Raw genomic sequence first — 16379 nt, forward strand, 5'->3', positions numbered from 1 at the left:
ACTCCAAGTCTATCACCATCCCGGAAAGCTGTTTAAAGCTGCAGCTACCAGGCTTTTCTTCTATTTCTGGCGGTGGGGGGAAGTTCCCTAGAATGACTCCTTCCTGCCCAGAGACACAGATGTTGCCCAGAGATGTACCGAGCCTGTACCCCATAGCCCCTGGCTAGGAATCTCTGCAGTAGGAAAGCAGGCCTCTCCTGCCTCTCTCTCCCCTTTGTCAGCCTCTGAGTGTTTTTCCAAGAAGCCATTGTGAAAAGCTCTGGCAGAAAGGGACACCTGGAAAAGCAGGAGCTGGATCTACTGCTCTGGCAGGATTCCAGGAAGGTGAGGGCAGCCTGGTGCAACAACCCAACCGCCACTTCCAGGCTCTGGGCTGGGCGGAGGTAGTATAAAACTCTCCCACACACAAGGGTTGAAGGAGCACGAAGTTGCTAAGGTGGTGAAGGGGCCCAAGCCCCAGCTCTGCCAGTGCTTTAATCCCCCCAGCATGGAACAATACAGTGCGTGGCATGAGGGGCCCTGGCAGAGGGGCCCAGCCCAATGCAAGTTCGCTTCATTTTCCCTCAGCAGCCAGCACAAGCACTAACCCCTGATTAGTGCCAGACAGGTTGGCTCTGTAGGGGCAGCTCACCACTAAAGTGGGGCAAACTCTCGCCCAGTGGGCACTCCTGAGCCGCTGCCTGCTGGCATGAGGCAGGCAGGGCTGGCACATAACAGAAAGCAGGGCTCCCCTCGCTGAATCTCTGTCACACAACCCACAGCCAGGGCAACTCCACCTGTAGGCGAGGGGGACTCTGCTCACAACCCTTCACAGCCAGTGCTCCTGCACTGTGCCCTGCAGCGCCTCCTGCTGGGAAAGGCAGGGCTGGATAACTTCCCACCAGCAGCTGGGGTGCTTGGCCAGCAGAATCAAGGATTTAGTGAAGTTTTGGCTCTCCTTTGCTCTGTAGGGTCTCTCCCTCTCCCCCTCTTTCCCCAACCCGGAGCAGCGCAGCATCACCCGACTGCGGTGAGGCAGGCAGTGGGGATCAAGACAAAACCAGAAGATGATGTCTCTGCACTTCCGTCAGACAGGAGTCACCCTCTGGCCTCAGCAGTGTCTCCGGCCTGCCTAGGGACATGACCCAGAAGGCGTTGGCCCTGCTCCAAACCCAGCCTCACTGATACAATAGGACTCCATGGGAACGGATCCCCTCCTGGGATTTTATCTCCAAGTGTGGCAGCGGCCCTTAAACAGCACCCAGGCAGGGCCACAGCGACTCTGTCTCAGACCCTGACAGAGCTCAGTGAGGGACCTGGGCCTGCTCCCCACTGCCAGCGATGCCAGGGGCTACAGGCTGTCCCCTTTGCTCCTGGTTCTTTATAAATGATCTAGATAATGCCATAGAGAGTATGCTTATAAAGTTTTCATACAATACCAAGCTGGGAGGGACTTCAAGTAGTTTGGAGGACACGATTAGAATTCAAAATGATCTGGACAAAATGGAGAAATGGTCAGAAGTAAATAGGATGAAATTCAATAAGGACAAATGCAAAGAACTCAACTAGGAAGGAACAATCAGTTGCACACCTACAAAATGGGAAACGACTGCCTAGGAAGGAGTACTGCAGAAAGCGATCTGGGGTTTATAGTGGGTCACAAGCTGAATATGAGTCAACTGTTGCAAAAAAAAGTGAACATCAATCTGGGATGTATTAGCAGGAGTGTGGTAAGCAAGACACAAGAAGTAATTCTGCCATTCTACTTTACGCTGATAAGGCCTTGGCAGGAGTATTGTGTCCAGTTCTGAGCGCCACTTTTCAGGAAAGATGTGGATAAATTAGAGGATGTCCAGAGGAGAGCAACAAAAATTATTAAAAGTCTAGAAAACATGACCTATGAGGAAAGACTGAAAAAACTGGATGTGTTTAGTCTAAAAGAGAAGACTCAGGGGGGACACGCTAATAGTTTTCATGTACATAAAAGGTTGTTACTAGGAGGAGGGTGAAAAAATTGTTTTCCTTAACCTCTGAGGCTAGGACAAGAAGCAATGGCTTTCATTACAGCAAGTTAGACTTTAGGGCCGGTTTTGTTCAATATCTTCATAAATGATCTGGAGGATGATGTGGATTGCACTCTCAGCAAATTTGCGGATGATACTAAACTAGGAGGAGTGGTAGATACGCTGGAGGGCAGGGATAGGATACAGAGGGACCTAGACAAATTGGAGGATTCGGCCAAAAGAAATCTGATGAGGTTCAATAAGGATAAGTGCAGGGTCCTGCACTTAGGACAGAAGAACCCAATGCACCGCTACAGACTAGGGACCGAATGGCTAGGCAGCAGTTCTGCGGAAAAGGACCTAGGGGTGACAGTGGATAAGAAGCTGGATATGAGTCAGCAGTGTGCCCTTGTTGCCAAGAAGGCCAATGGCATTTTGGGATGTATAAGTAGGGGCATAGCGAGCAGATCGAGGGACGTGATCATCCCCCTCTATTCGACATTGGTGAGGCCTCATCTGGAGTACTGTGTCCAGTTTTGGGCCCCACACTACAAGAAGAATGTGGATAAATTGGAGAGAGTCCAGCGAAGGGCAACAAAAATGATTAGGGGTCTGGAACACATGACTTATGAGGAGAGGCTGAGGGAACTGGGATTGTTTAGTCTGCGGAAGAGAAGAATGAGGGGGGATTTGATAGCTGCTTTCAACTACCTGAGAGGTGGTTCCAGAGAGAATGGTTCTAGACTATTCTCAGTGGTAGAAGAGGACAGGACAAGGAGTAATGGTCTCAAGTTGCAATGGGGGAGGTTTAGGACGGATATTAGGAAAAACTTTTTCACTAGGAGGGTGGTGAAACACTGGAATGCGTTACCTAGGGAGGTGGTAGAATCTCCTTCCTTAGAAGTTTTTAAGGTCAGGCTTGACAAAGCCCTGGCTGGGATGATTTAATTGGGGATTGGTCCTGCTTTGAGCAGGGGGTTGGACTAGATGACCTCCTGAGGTCCTTTCCAACCCTGATATTCTATGATTCTATGATTCTAAGTTAGGTTTAGGTTAGACATTAGGAAAAACTTCCTGCGTGTCAGGGTGGTTAAGCACAGGAACAAATTGCCTAGGGAAGTTGTGGAATCTCTGTCATTGGAGGTTTTTAAGAACAGCTTAGACAAACACCTGTCAGGAATGGTCTAGTTATTATGCAGTCCTGCCTTGAGGCCAAGGGACTGTACTAGGTCCCTTCTAGTCCTACACGTCTATGATTCTATTACGAGTTTTCGGAGGAGTGATGGCATAGTATTCCTTTTACTCTTTGAGAAAGTAACATTTTTTTGTGCTTTTCTTCTAGGTTCATAGCCAGTGTATTTAGTATATGCTGAAACTTCAAGAACTTCTTCATCGGTAGAATGTGGAAACCCATCAGACAATAAGTTTATGCCTTAAAGGAGGACAGGAATGCTTTTTAAAAATCTAAACCAACTGATGAGATCTCAAATCACTAACAGAATGCATATTCTAGTTTCAAAATGACAAGTAGATATGTTTTTAAAATTAACTTAATAGATTTTTATCCGCCATAACCTGAATTCAGGTTTCTAAATTTCCCCTGTGGGAATTTATGGCATCACACACCTACCTAATAAAAGAAAGGAACTATTCTGTTTATCCTGCATTAGGTGCTTCCTGGTGTAATCAACACTTATAGGGTCATGAGAAACCCAAACTACAAATCCCATAAGGCACCATGACAGCTCAAGTGGGCACAGATTAATGTTAAAATATATCAATTTGGGTCAAATGTTTCAATTTAACTTGATAAAAAAATAAGAAAATTAAAAATGTCAGCCAAATCAAAATTGTAGTTTGTGGAAACTGTATTTTTCAAAGAAAAAACGTTGACTGAAAATTCCCTGACCAGCTCTACTTCCAGCCCAGTGCCCTGACTCCTAATTGCCATTGTTATTTGCACATCCCTAGATCCAGTTTTACTTAATTCCTGGGTACAATATGTAGAAGCAGATTATGTGGTCATCCAGATTTAGAAGACAACCTGTTAAATCATCTGGGTGATGAGACCCTTGCTGAAGAAGTTCTTTGATGAACTCATATTAGAACTTCTATTCCTATGACAAGGTTCCTTCCTGGACAGATTCACTTTTGATCTTCCAGCAACCAGTTATTTTAAATTAGTCTTCACGGGCAGTTAAACAGACATCTTCCATTTGTTACACTGTAAACTACTCTGGGTCAATTAGGTTTGGCTACTTGTGTGATGACAGATATGTGCACAGAGAAGAAAAAATACCATTTCCTGCTGAGTTTTAGCCAGTTTTGTTCACTAAGGTTCTAGAAATATAGGGAGAATATTCACATTGGTACCTGCAGCTTGGACCCATCTCTTCACGGCTAGTGAAATCACATGAAAAACTCTGGATTCACTGGTGAAAATTATTAATGTCTCTTTTTGGGAGGGTAGGGTGCCAGCATTCCTGGAGCAAGTTATTACTAGAGTTGCTCAAAAAAACAAGTGTTGACACTGACAATTTTTCTGACTATCCCCAATTTCATTGACTATCTTAAATTACATTTCTTGAGAAAGATGGTTGAGAAAATGGCAGTGAGGAAACTCAGACAGTTACTGGAGTCCTCAGATCACCTTGCTCTTTATCACTTAGGCCAGGTCAACTCTAGGAACTTTGGTTTGCATCAAGGGCGCAACAAGGTGGGGTGGGAGCAAGATGTCCAACTCTCCCCCACCCCCCGCTCCAACCCCTCACTTGAGCTGGCATGACGGAGAGATTGCCGGGCCAAATATAAGTGGCATTGCAACCCCATACACTTACTCTTCCCACACGCTTTTGCAGTCCTTCCAATCAGTGTCCATGGGTACTGGGCACCCCCAATCCCTGGAGCAGGAGGCATCAAGAACCTCCAGTACCCAGGAGTTCTGGGGGCAAGTGGATTTGGGCTTTTAATGCTTCCTGGGAAAACAGACACAGAAGCAGGATGGAATCTGGGGCTCCCAGAATTGCCTGGCCACTGGTGGGAATGGTCGTCTTCAGCCTGACTGCCTCTCTGGGTAAGAGCTTGAGGGATGAGGAGACTGCGGAGCTAGGCGCAGGGGGGAAAGATGGAGCTGGCTGTGGGGCAATGTGCGGGGAAGAGTGCAGGGCTAGGTATGAGACAGGAGGAGGGGTGTGTGTGTGTGGAGCTGGGTGCAGGGAGGGGAGCATGGGTTGGAGTGCAGAGTCAGCGTGAGAGAGCTCAAGACTGGGTATCGGGGAGAAGCAGGAGGAGAGCCTGCAGCTAGGTCTGGGCCCCCTCTTTAGGAATATTTTGGTTGTGCCCCTATTTGGCATAGTTTTGTTGGTCAGGGGTGTGAAAAAAACACTACTGCTAGCTATGCCAACAAAAACTGCAGTGTAAACCCCCAGCGTACATGCAACTATGTCAACTATGGGCATGTCTACACTACAGTGGCACAGCAGCTATGGCACTGCAGCTGTGCCGCTGTAGCACCGTACTGTAGACGCTTCCTACATTGACAGATGGGATTTTTTCATTGATGTAGTTAATCCACCCATCCAACAGGCAGTAACTAGGTTGATGGAAGAATGCTTTCATCAACCTAGCTGCGTCTAAACTGTGGTCTAGGTCAACATAACTACAGAGCTTTGGGCACACAATTTTTTATAGTCCTCAATGATGTAGGTAGGTTGACCTAATATTTAGGTGTACACCTGACCTATGTTGACAGAAGAGCACAACTGACATAGCTAATATTCCTGGCTTGGCAGAAAAACTCCTTCTGTTAGCATAAGCTACTATACCAGCAAAGTATTTGTGGTGTAGATGAGGCTTTAGTCTTATGGCTGGTCTACACAACACAGTTAGGTTGACGTAAAGCAGCTTATGTTGACCTAATTATGTCAGTGTCTACACTACAACCTTACATCCCACTGATGTAAGTGCCCTACTACACGGACATAATAACTCTACCTCCATGAGAGGCATAAGGCTTATTTGCAAAAAGAAAAGGAGTACTTGTGGCACCTTAGAGACTAACCAATTTATTTGAGCATGAGCTTTCGTGAGCTACAGCTCACTTCATCGGATGCATACCGTGGAAACTGCAGCAGACTTTATATATACACAGAGAATATGAAACAATACCTCCTCCCACCCCACTGTCCTGCTGGTAATAGCTTATCTAAAGTAATCATCAGGTTAGGCCATTTCCAGCACAAATCCAGGTTTTCTCACCCTCCACCCCCCACACAAATTCACTCTCCTGCTGGTGATAGGAGTGAATTTGTGTGGGGGGGTGGAGGGTGAGAAAACCTGGATTTGTGCTGGAAATGGCCTAACCTGATGATTACTTTAGATAAGCTATTACCAGCAGGACAGTGGGGTGGGAGGAGGTATTGTTTCATATTCTCTGTGTATATATAAAGTCTGCTGCATTTTCCACGGTATGCATCCGATGAAGTGAGGTGTAGCTCACGAAAGCTCATGCTCAAATAAATTGGTTAGTCTCTAAGGTGCCACAAGTACTCCTTTTCTTTTTGCAAATACAGACTAACACGGCTGTTACTCTGAAATAAGGCTTATTGTCAGTGTAGTTAGGGTGACGCAGTGGGCATGGCTACACTTACAGATGTAGAGTGCTGTGAGTTAAATCATCCCTCGGAGAGCGCAGTAGGGAAAGCTCTGCAGTGTGTTCACACTGTCAGATTCAAGCGTACTGGTGTGGCCACATTAGCAGCTCTTTCAACGCCACAGAGAGCAGTGCATTGTGGTAGCTATCCCAGCGTTCAAGCGGTTACAACGTGCTTTTCAAATGCGGAGGAGGGTGGAGTGTGACAAGGAGTGTGTTTTGTGTATGTGAGGGGAGAGAGAGTTGGTTCTTGGGGTGCTGAGAGTGTGTCAGCATGCTGTCTTGTACGTTCAGACAGCAGCAGACCCCTCCTTTCCCCCCACCCCACACTCACAGCAAGCAGCATTCCACAGTAATGGTTCCTTTGTCTTGGAGCAGATAAGAAGCCAGCTGTCAGAAACGGAGCTTCGAAAGGCATATCTGCATTCCTGCAGCGAGTTCAAAACAATGACAAGAGTCGTTTCAGAGTAGCAGCCGTGTTAGTCTGTTTTCGCAAAAAGAAAAGGAGTACTTGTGGCACCTTAGAGACTAACCAATTTATTTGAGCATAAGCTTTCGTGAGCTACAGCTTCATCATCCGATAAAGTGAGCTGTAGCTCACGAAAGCTTATGCTCAAATAAATTGGTTAGTCTCTAAGATGCCACAAGTACTCCTTTTCTTCCAATGACAAGAGTGACCACTTGACTTAAGGGGATTATGGGACATTTCCGGAGGCCGATCACAGCGCAGTAATGCAACACCTCGTTTACACTGGTGCCATGGCGTTTCAGCCAAGGCGTTATGCTTCTCTTGGAGGTGGATTACAAGGAGTGCTCCAGCTGTAAATAAGTGCCTTGCCAGTGTGGACAGGTCAGGAGTTAGGGTGCCTGGGGCTGCTTTAATGTGCTCTAACTCCGTAGACACTGCCTTACTTACATTGGCTGTTGGGTGTCTTCTCAATTTCACGGCAAAAGCCCTGAATTTGACAAGAAAGCTAGGCAACCAGAGCCCAGCTGGGTGTCTGGATCCTGTGCTCAGCTGAGAGCCAGGGCAAGAAGCCCAGGCATCTGGACCCCGCTCACCAGGGCCAAGAAGTCCCTGGGGCCACTTGCCCTCCGTTCCCCCTGGGTAATGGAGAGCCGGGAAGGGGGGCTGCACAGGAGCATGTGCTGCAGGAGGGCTTCTGGCAGGGAGCTGCTGCACCTCTTAGGTCAGTGGAAGCGCTCCTGGCGAGGAAGCACACTACCGATCCATGGAGGGTAGTGTGAACATGCACCACCACAGTAATTACTGCAGTGGCAGTAAGTCGACCTAATATAAGTCGACTTACCTTTCTAGTGTAGACATGTGTCTGCGTCTGGTTTGTAGAACTAGTGCAGAACTGCTCTTGCACCGCACATTTCACTCCGGTGGATGCTGCATTTTCTGCCACACAAAAATCTGACGGCGAAGACCCAACTCTACTAAATGGGGTTAAAGTCACTATTGAAACCGCTGCCAACACTGGCGTCTCTCTCGCTCACACTTCTCCCCATACACACAATCTCTCCTCTCCCCACAGCTTCACTGCCCCTCTCAGAGGCAAATTCTCTCTCTCTCTATCACACACACAGTGTCTGTACCTCATTCACCCCCATGCCGGCCTCACATGTCACACACCGCCCCTCACGCCCACACGCAGCCCGCTCCCAGGCGCCCCCTGCCAGGCGCGCCCCGCAGGACAGGGAAGGAGGCGGTGGCAGCGGCTCCTCCCCCGGGGCCTTGTCCTGCAGCCGCCTCCGACGAGCCGGAGCTCGCTTGCCTGCTCTCTGCGCCAGGCTTCTGCATGGCAGCTGCTGCTGCCGCCGCCGCCGCCGCCGCCTTCCGCTTGGCCCGGAGCTTGCGGCTGCGCCCGGTCTGTGGGGCAAGGTGAGCGGCTGCGGGGCGCCAGGGAGGCTGGAGCTCCCGGGCTGGGAGGGAAGGGGGCTGGGCACTGACAGAGCGAGCAGGGGCGTCCTGTTAGCCTGCTGCGAGGCGGGACCCGCCGAAAACCCCAGTCCAGCGCCTGGCTGGCTCCTGGTTAGGAGTGGAAGGTTTCACAGGCAGGGGCGCCCCTCGGGGGCCTGTGCAGAATAACATGGAGCCTCCCTGCCCTCCCCCCACTGTGGGCATGGCTGTGAGGTCCTGTGCAAGCTCCAGCTCCCTCCTCTAGGGTCCCACCCTACAGGACATGCCACCCACTCCAGTCCCTGAGAACACCCAGCTACTCCCAAGGAGAGGGAGAACTAGGGAACAATAGGGGCCAGAGAGCCCAGCAGGGAGGGGAAAGGGTCCGGGTGGTCTATGTATTGGCAACAGGCATCCTTACAGTGAGGCATCAGTGACAGTCACTTCTGCTGGCTTTGGCCAGGGTTGGCCTTTGAAGAAAAATTCTAGTGCTGATGTTAACGTGTAACAAACTTCTTCCTACTGCAGAGCTAGGTAACTCTTGTTTTAGCGTCTCACTTTTCACACATAGGCTAATAGGCGTTTTCTGCTGCCAGAAAAATTGTTTTTGCTCAGTTCATTCCCTCAATTTATTTTGCAGGCTGCAGGGTCATTTTTTATTACAAAAGAGTCCTGTTGAATTTTAACCACTTCTTTGTCATTTAAGACATGTTATCTTTCTAAGTCAAAAGTAATAGTCTTGCTATCAAGTTGTGTTTATTCCCAGTGTTTAGTTAATATAAACAGCTCTAGGGGGTCACAAGCTGTCTCGCATGTTCTCTTCTCTGCAGTGATACAGTTGCTGTCAGTGTTAGAGAGAAAATATAATAGAAATTTTATAAACTTTTAAAGTGGCATGAACATGTTAGGTCTTTTTCAAATATTTACATGCTTAAAGATAAACATGCAAGTAGTCCCACTGAGGTAGTGGAATTAATTTCATTCTTAAAGTTTAGCATATGTATAAATAGTTGCAGTATTTGGAACTCGAACACTTGTTGTTCAGTGAAGATTTAAAACTGTCTTGTAAAGAGTTAGTAACCAAAAAACCTGCAGTATTGTGGTTGCTTGTGAGAACCAGAAAGTGAAACTGACAAGTCTTTTCTTCATCAAGGCTGAATGAATTGCCAAATAGTATTAGTAGTGAATGAATTTGTTTCAGAGTAACAGCCATGTTAGTCTGTATTCGCAAAAAGAAAAGGAGTACTTGTGGAACCTTAGAGACTAACCAATTTATTTGAGCATAAGCTTTCGTGAGCTACAGCTCACTTCATCGGATGGGAGCTGTAGCTCACGAAAGCTTATGCTCAAATAAATTGGTTAGTCTCTAAGGTGCCACAAGTACTCCTTTTCTTTTTGAATGAATTTGTTTTTTTAATAACATCAACTGATTTTAAAAACAGATTTTTACCCCAAAGTGTCCCTTTAAGTTCTAAAAGATTTTCAGAGAGTGCTGAATGAAAGTCACAGATCCACAATATTTTAAAGTTGTAAATTTTCAGAGAGAACCTGGTCCTTTATTTCAAAACAGAGGAGTTTATTTTAAACCAGTAATTCCACTGTTGAATAATTCAAAGGAGATCTGCTGATCTTTTCTAAAGATAGCACATAATCCTCAATGACAGAAGTGCTCCAAGTAGTAACAGGCAAAATAGGCTGTCAGTGTTTGTTTATATGAGCACTTACTATGGGGCAAGCTGAGGTGTAAATCTGTAAGCTGCTTGACCTTGTGACCTTTATCATCTTGTTCTAATTGACAATTCAGCTCCAATAGTGCTCTGTCAAGTTCTCCCATATGATGTGTCTACATAGAGAGCATGATATACAAGGATGGAGTGAGCAAGTAAAATGGGTTCCGGGGAGAAATTTGAGGCTTCTGACGCTCCAAACAAGATAAACTATTACATTGCAGCCAGGAGTACCCGAGGGAAACAATTTGTTGGTAGATATTTTCGTCATCTTCAGACATGTGCATGTGAGAGGGTAAATCCATTACATTGATTGAAAAAAACCCTTCATTTGAAATGTGCCTGTCAAGTTTAAAAAAGATATTAAAGCACTGTAATAGTTATACAATACATAAGCTTGAACCAAAATTTCAGATCCAAATACTTCTGAACACTGAAGTGCTTGAAATCCAGATTCTAATTTGGTGACTTGAATCATCTCTCAAAGGTACTTTTTAAAAAAAAATAGTTCATTGCTCTGCTATAAAACAGCTGAGTTCAGCTTTGGTAGCTTTTTTTTGGCTCATATGACATTAATAGCACGCCAAAAATGTGGCTGTTTTTTGTGTATCCTTTATCAGCTTTGACTTGACAAAAGGTTTGGGCCTGGTATCCTCCCCTCTGAGGCATTTGATCATCACATGTTGACCTATATCAAAATCATCCCAACAGTCAAGCTCACAAACCTATTTTTCTGTCTCGTTCATTCTTCACTGTCTGCTGGGGACTATCCACGCTGCTGCTCCTTTCAGCTGGGATTCAGTTAGTGGCAGCTGGTGATTGACAGGTGAGGCATCTATCACAAACTCTGACATTCCAATATACACGTTCCTCCTTGCAGTCCTGGCCTGGAAGGGGGAGTGCCTTTGTTCTGCCCTTCCAAGGCAGCAGCCTCCCCATTGCATTTGCAGATGTCCAGTGTCACTGGCCCTGTGGTTGTGCAGGGAGCCCTCTGCAACTCTGCTGTCATACAGCACTCTCTCACCAGCCAGGAGTGTGGGAGCCGTCCCAGGGCAGGAATTGTTCAGCAGTGGGGTGGCCTCCCCCCCACAGCCAGGGGCTCACTGGGTTCTTTGTAATCCTGGCCGGGAGTCTCTAATCTGCCAACCCAGGATGTCTACAGCTTCCCCTGCGACTTGTATCCTTGTGTCTTAGGCCCCTCAGTGGTGTAGGTAGCCCCCCTGCATTTCCACTGTATCAGTGCTGGGAGGGAACCCTGCATCCATTCTGGCAGAACTGCCTTAACTTCTGCAACCCTGCAAGCCCTGGCTAGCACAACAGTGCCCTCAAAGTGGCTCCTCAGCAGGGTTAGTTGCCATAGTTACAAGGCAGCTTTGAGGCACTACTACCTATACTGTGATTTGAGCCTCATCCACAGCACTACATTTTTTTGGCATTACGGAGATGGAGAGGGTGTGAGTAACATGAATTTAAATCCAATCACAAGTGCTTCTTCTGGATATATGTATATATAAATAAAAAAAATAACTGTCCTTAATCTTTATATACACAAAAATGTAGCTTTTGGGAATTGGCTTCTGAATTCTTTGGTTAAGCTGTGCCTCACTTGCTTAAGCTGATGAGCCACCCCTGGATAGAGGCCATCCATATAACAGTTCAGACCAACTGCACCAGTATTTCCCCTGGGGCTCCAGCAAGGGCACCACTGTCAGGCTTTCAGCTCCCCACCCATTGCATTTCTTTGGTGAGACTCATGTCCCACTTCCTTCTGACCAACTATTTCTAGGCTGCATAGTTCTGATATAAGCTTATTGGCATGCATCATCCCAGTTCTAACATGGGCTCTGGCAGGAGCAATCCTTCAGTACCCTGCCCAAGGGATTTCCTTTGTGATAACAAGTTCAACACAGCTTCAGCTCAGAAAAAGTACCCAGTTTTATGAACCTCAGTAGGCCAAGTCCTTCCAACCCTACTCTAAGGTCTAGGGTCTTTCATACCAGAGGTTTTGTCCATTTGCTGGATCAGGAAGAAGGCCCTGAGCCAGTTTAAAACCAGGCTATTTATCCAAAAATCGTTTATTGGTCTCTGGAGAATCCAGTTTGAACTAGTATATGTGGATCTTTCCAGGGAGTAGAGTTTCTCTGGAGATATTACAACCTGAGTGAATTTAACTAATCACCCCTGCCTGCTGTTCTCCTGTTTACTCTTCTCATGGAAATACAATGACACAGAGATGAAAATTAATTGTATTAAAATGTAAAGATATTAAGCTCAATTGAATAAGGCTTAACTCAATTAAGTAAGGTTTGTCCAGGATATTATTCTGTCACAACCTCCTCCTATCCACATGTCCCTTGGTCTTCCTCCACTCTGTCCTTATCGCTAATAACCCCAGTTGATATGAGCTAGAAAGTTTGTCCCACCTATCTACAATTCTTATGACAGACCAATCTTCCATCCCCACTGTGAAGGGACCAGTAAAGAAGTATGGTGTTATCCCTTTTTGGCCTGAGTGGCTAGCCAAAAATATGGGGTCTTGCAGGTTGTTCTTCTTAAGGGGAGAAATTGAGGGTGGAGTTGGGTACCTTTGATGCAATCTTGTTTGTTTGTACAAACAAAGGAATGTACAAAATCCTGTTTTTTCCTTGAAGCTGTAAGCAAAGAAGCTCTTAGCCAGCACCACACTATGCTTGTCCAGGCTGTGACAGTCTGCCCGTTGTGTCATTCTCGCTTTCTCACGCACATGTTTCCCCCCCACACTCCAGGATACCTAGGGAGCACTCTGCTTGCATAGTTCAAATTCCTGAGTGGCCTCAGGTGTGCCTTTGTTCTGAGTGGTGACGTGTGCCTGTCCTTTGATTTGGAGACAACAATTATTTCATAAAGGAGTTTAACTGTTTCTAATGGAGAGCGGCAGTTACACCCACCAGCCGCAAAATGGTTTAATTTAACGCATCCCATAACAGTACAGTCATTGGATATACTAAGGGGCCAATCCTGCTTCCACTGAAGTCAGCAGGGGTATTGTGATGAAATATGTATTTCTATTTGATAGAAGTTAATTAGAGTTTTGGGGCACTATAAGATTTAGGTCTATTAATTTCCTTGATCTTTAGTGCTTGGGTTTTGTAAGTGATAAGGTAAGTGTGATACACTTGTCACTTAGTAACATTTACTAGTATTTTAAATGTTACTCTCTCAGTCTCTAAGGTGCTACTAGTACTCCTTTTCTTTTTGCGAATACAGACTAAGCCCTGGTCTACACTAGGACTTTAGGTCGAATTTAGCAGCGTTAAATCGATGTAAACCTGCACCCGTCCACACGATGAAGCCCTTTATTTCAACTTAAAGGGCTCTTAAAATCGATTTCCATACTCCACCCCTGACAAGTGGATTTGCGCTTAAATCGGCCTTGCCGGGTCGAATTTGGGGTACTGTGGACACAATTCGACGGTATTGGCCTCCGGGAGCTATCCCAGAGTGCTCCATTATGACCGCTCTGGACAGCACTCTCAACTCAGATGCACTGGAAAAGAACTGCGAACTTTTGAATCTCATTTCCTGTTTGGCCAGCGTGGCAAGCTGCAGGTGACCATGCAGAGCTCATCAGCATAGGTGACCATGATGGAGTCCCAGAATCGCAAAAGAGCTCCAGCATGGACTGAACGGGAGGTACGGGATCTGATCGCTGTATGGGGAGAGGAATCCGTGCTATCAGAACTCCGTTCCAGTTTTCGAAATGCCAAAACCTTTGTCAAAATCTCCCAGGGCATGAAGGACAGAGGCCATAACAGGGACTCGAAGCAGTGCCGCGTGAAACTTAAGGAGCTGAGGCAAGCCTACCAGAAAACCACAGAGGCAAACGGCTGCTCTGGGTCAGAGGCCCAAACATGCCGCTTCTATGATGAGCTGCATGCCATTTTAGGGGGTTCAGCCACCGCTACCCCAGCCGTGTTGTTTGACTCCTTCAATGGAGATGGAGGCAACACGGAAGCAGGTTTTGGGGACGAAGAAGATGATGATGAGGAGGAGGTTGTAGATGGCTCACAGCAAGCAAGCGGAGAAACCGGTTTTCCCGACAGCCAGGAACCCTGGACCTGGAGCCAGTACCCCCCGAACCCACCCAAGGCTGCCTCCTGGACCCGGCAGGTGGAGAAGGGACCTCCGGTGAGTTTACCTTTTAAAATACTATACATGGTTTAAAAGCAAGCATGTGAAAGGATTAATTTGCCCTGGCATTCGCGGCTCTCCTGGATGTACTCCCAAAGCCTTTGCAAAAGGTTTCTGGGGAGGGCAGCCTTATTGCGTCCTCCATGGTAGGACACTTTACCACTCCAGGCCAGTAACACGTACTCGGAAATCATTGTACAACAAAGCATTGCAGTGTATGTTTGCTGGCGTTCAAAAAACATCCGTTCTTTATCTCTCTGTGTTATCCTCAGGAGAGTGAGATATCATTCATGGTCACCTGGTTGAAATAGGGTGCTTTTCTTCAGGGGACACTCAGAGAAGCCCTTGTGGCACCTTAGAGACTAACCAATTTATTTGAGCATGAGCTTTCGTGAGCTACAGCTCACTTCATATGCATCCGATGAAGTGAGCTGTAGCTCACGAAAGCTTATGCTCAAATAAATTGGTTAGTCTCTAAGGTGCCACAAGTACTCCTTTTCTTTTTGCGAATACAGACTAACACGGCTGTTACTCTGAAACCTGTCAGAGAAGCCCGTTCCTGCTGGGCTGTTTGCCTATGGCTGAACAGAAATGTTCCCCGCTGTTAGCCACGGGGAGGGGGAGGGGGTAGCCATGCAGTGGGGGGAGGCAAAATGCGACCTTGTAACGAAAGCACATGTGCTATGTATGTAATGTTAACAGCAAGGTTTACCCTGAAAGAGTGTAGCCACTGTTTTATAAATGTGTTTTTTTAAACACCGCTGTCCCTTTTTTTTTCTCCACCAGCTGCATGTGTTTCAATGATCACAGGATCTTCTCGTTCCCAGAGGCTAGTGAAGATTAGGAAGAAAAAAAAACGCACTCGTGATGAAATGTTCTCTGAGCTCATGCTGACCTCCCACACTGACATAGCACAGACGAATGCGTGGAGGCAAATAATGTCAGAGTGCAGGAAAGCACAAAATGACCGGGAGGAGAGGTGGCGGGCTGAAGAGAGTAAGTGGCGGGCTGAAGAGAGGGCTGAAGCTCAAATGTGGCGGCTGCGTGATGAGAGGAGGCAGGATTCAATGCTGAGGCTGCTGGAGGACCAAACCAGTATGCTCCAGTGTATGGTTGAGCTGCAGGAAAGGCAGCTGGAGCACAGACTGCCACTGCAGCCCCTCTGTAACCAACTGCCCTCCTCCCCAAGTTCCATAGCCTCCACACCCAGACGCCCAAGAACGTGGTGGGAGGGCCTCCGGCCAACCAGCCACTCCACCACAGAGGATTGCCCATAAAACAGAAGGCTGGCATTCCATAAATTTTAAAGTTGTAAACTTTTAAAGTGCTGTGTGGCATTTTCCTTCCCTCCTCCACCACTCCTCCTGGGCTACCTTGGTAGTCATCCCCCTATTTGTGTGATGAATGAATAAAGAATGCATGAATGTGAAGCAACAATGACTTTATTGCCTCTGCAAGCGGTGATCGAAGGGAAGAAGGGAGGGTGGTTAGCTTACAGGGAAGTACAGTGAACCAAGCGGCGGGGGGTTTCATCAAGGAGAAACAAAGAGAACTTTCACACCGTAGCCTGGCCAGTCATGAAACTGGTTTTCAAAGCTTCTCTGATGCGTACCGCGCCCTCCTGTGCTCTTCTAACCGCCCTGGTGTCTGGCTGCGCGTAACCAGCAGCCAGGCGATTTGCCTCAATCTGCCACCCCGTCATAAACGTCTCCCCCTTACTCTCACAGATATTGTGGAGCGCACAGCAAGCAGTAATAACAGTGGGAATATTGGTTTCGCTGAGGTCTAAGCGAGTCAGAAAACTGCGCCAGCGCGCCTTTAAACGTCCAAATGCACATTCTACCACCATTCTGCACTTGGTCAGCCTGTAGTTGAACAGCTCCTGACTACTGTCCAGGCTACCTGTGTACGGCTTCATGAGCCATGGCATTAAGGGGTAGGCT

General features: G+C 47.1%; 1 protein-coding gene across 2 annotated transcripts in view; it reads left to right on the plus strand.

Moving 5' to 3' along the window:
* The first annotated feature begins 8261 nt into the window (after positions 1 to 8261).
* Positions 8262 to 16379, plus strand: part of ECI2 (enoyl-CoA delta isomerase 2) — a 63689-nt gene continuing 55571 nt past the window's right edge. The window contains exon 1 of one of the 2 annotated variants that reach the window (XM_077810698.1): positions 8262 to 8521. In XM_077810698.1, the coding sequence (XP_077666824.1) occupies positions 8262 to 8521 (260 nt within the window). The remainder of the gene's footprint in view (positions 8522 to 16379) is intronic. The other variant, XM_077810699.1, reaches the window with a different exon arrangement.

Source organism: Eretmochelys imbricata, chromosome 2 (genome assembly GCF_965152235.1).
Source record: "Eretmochelys imbricata isolate rEreImb1 chromosome 2, rEreImb1.hap1, whole genome shotgun sequence".
NCBI classification, from domain to species: domain Eukaryota; kingdom Metazoa; phylum Chordata; order Testudines; family Cheloniidae; genus Eretmochelys; species Eretmochelys imbricata.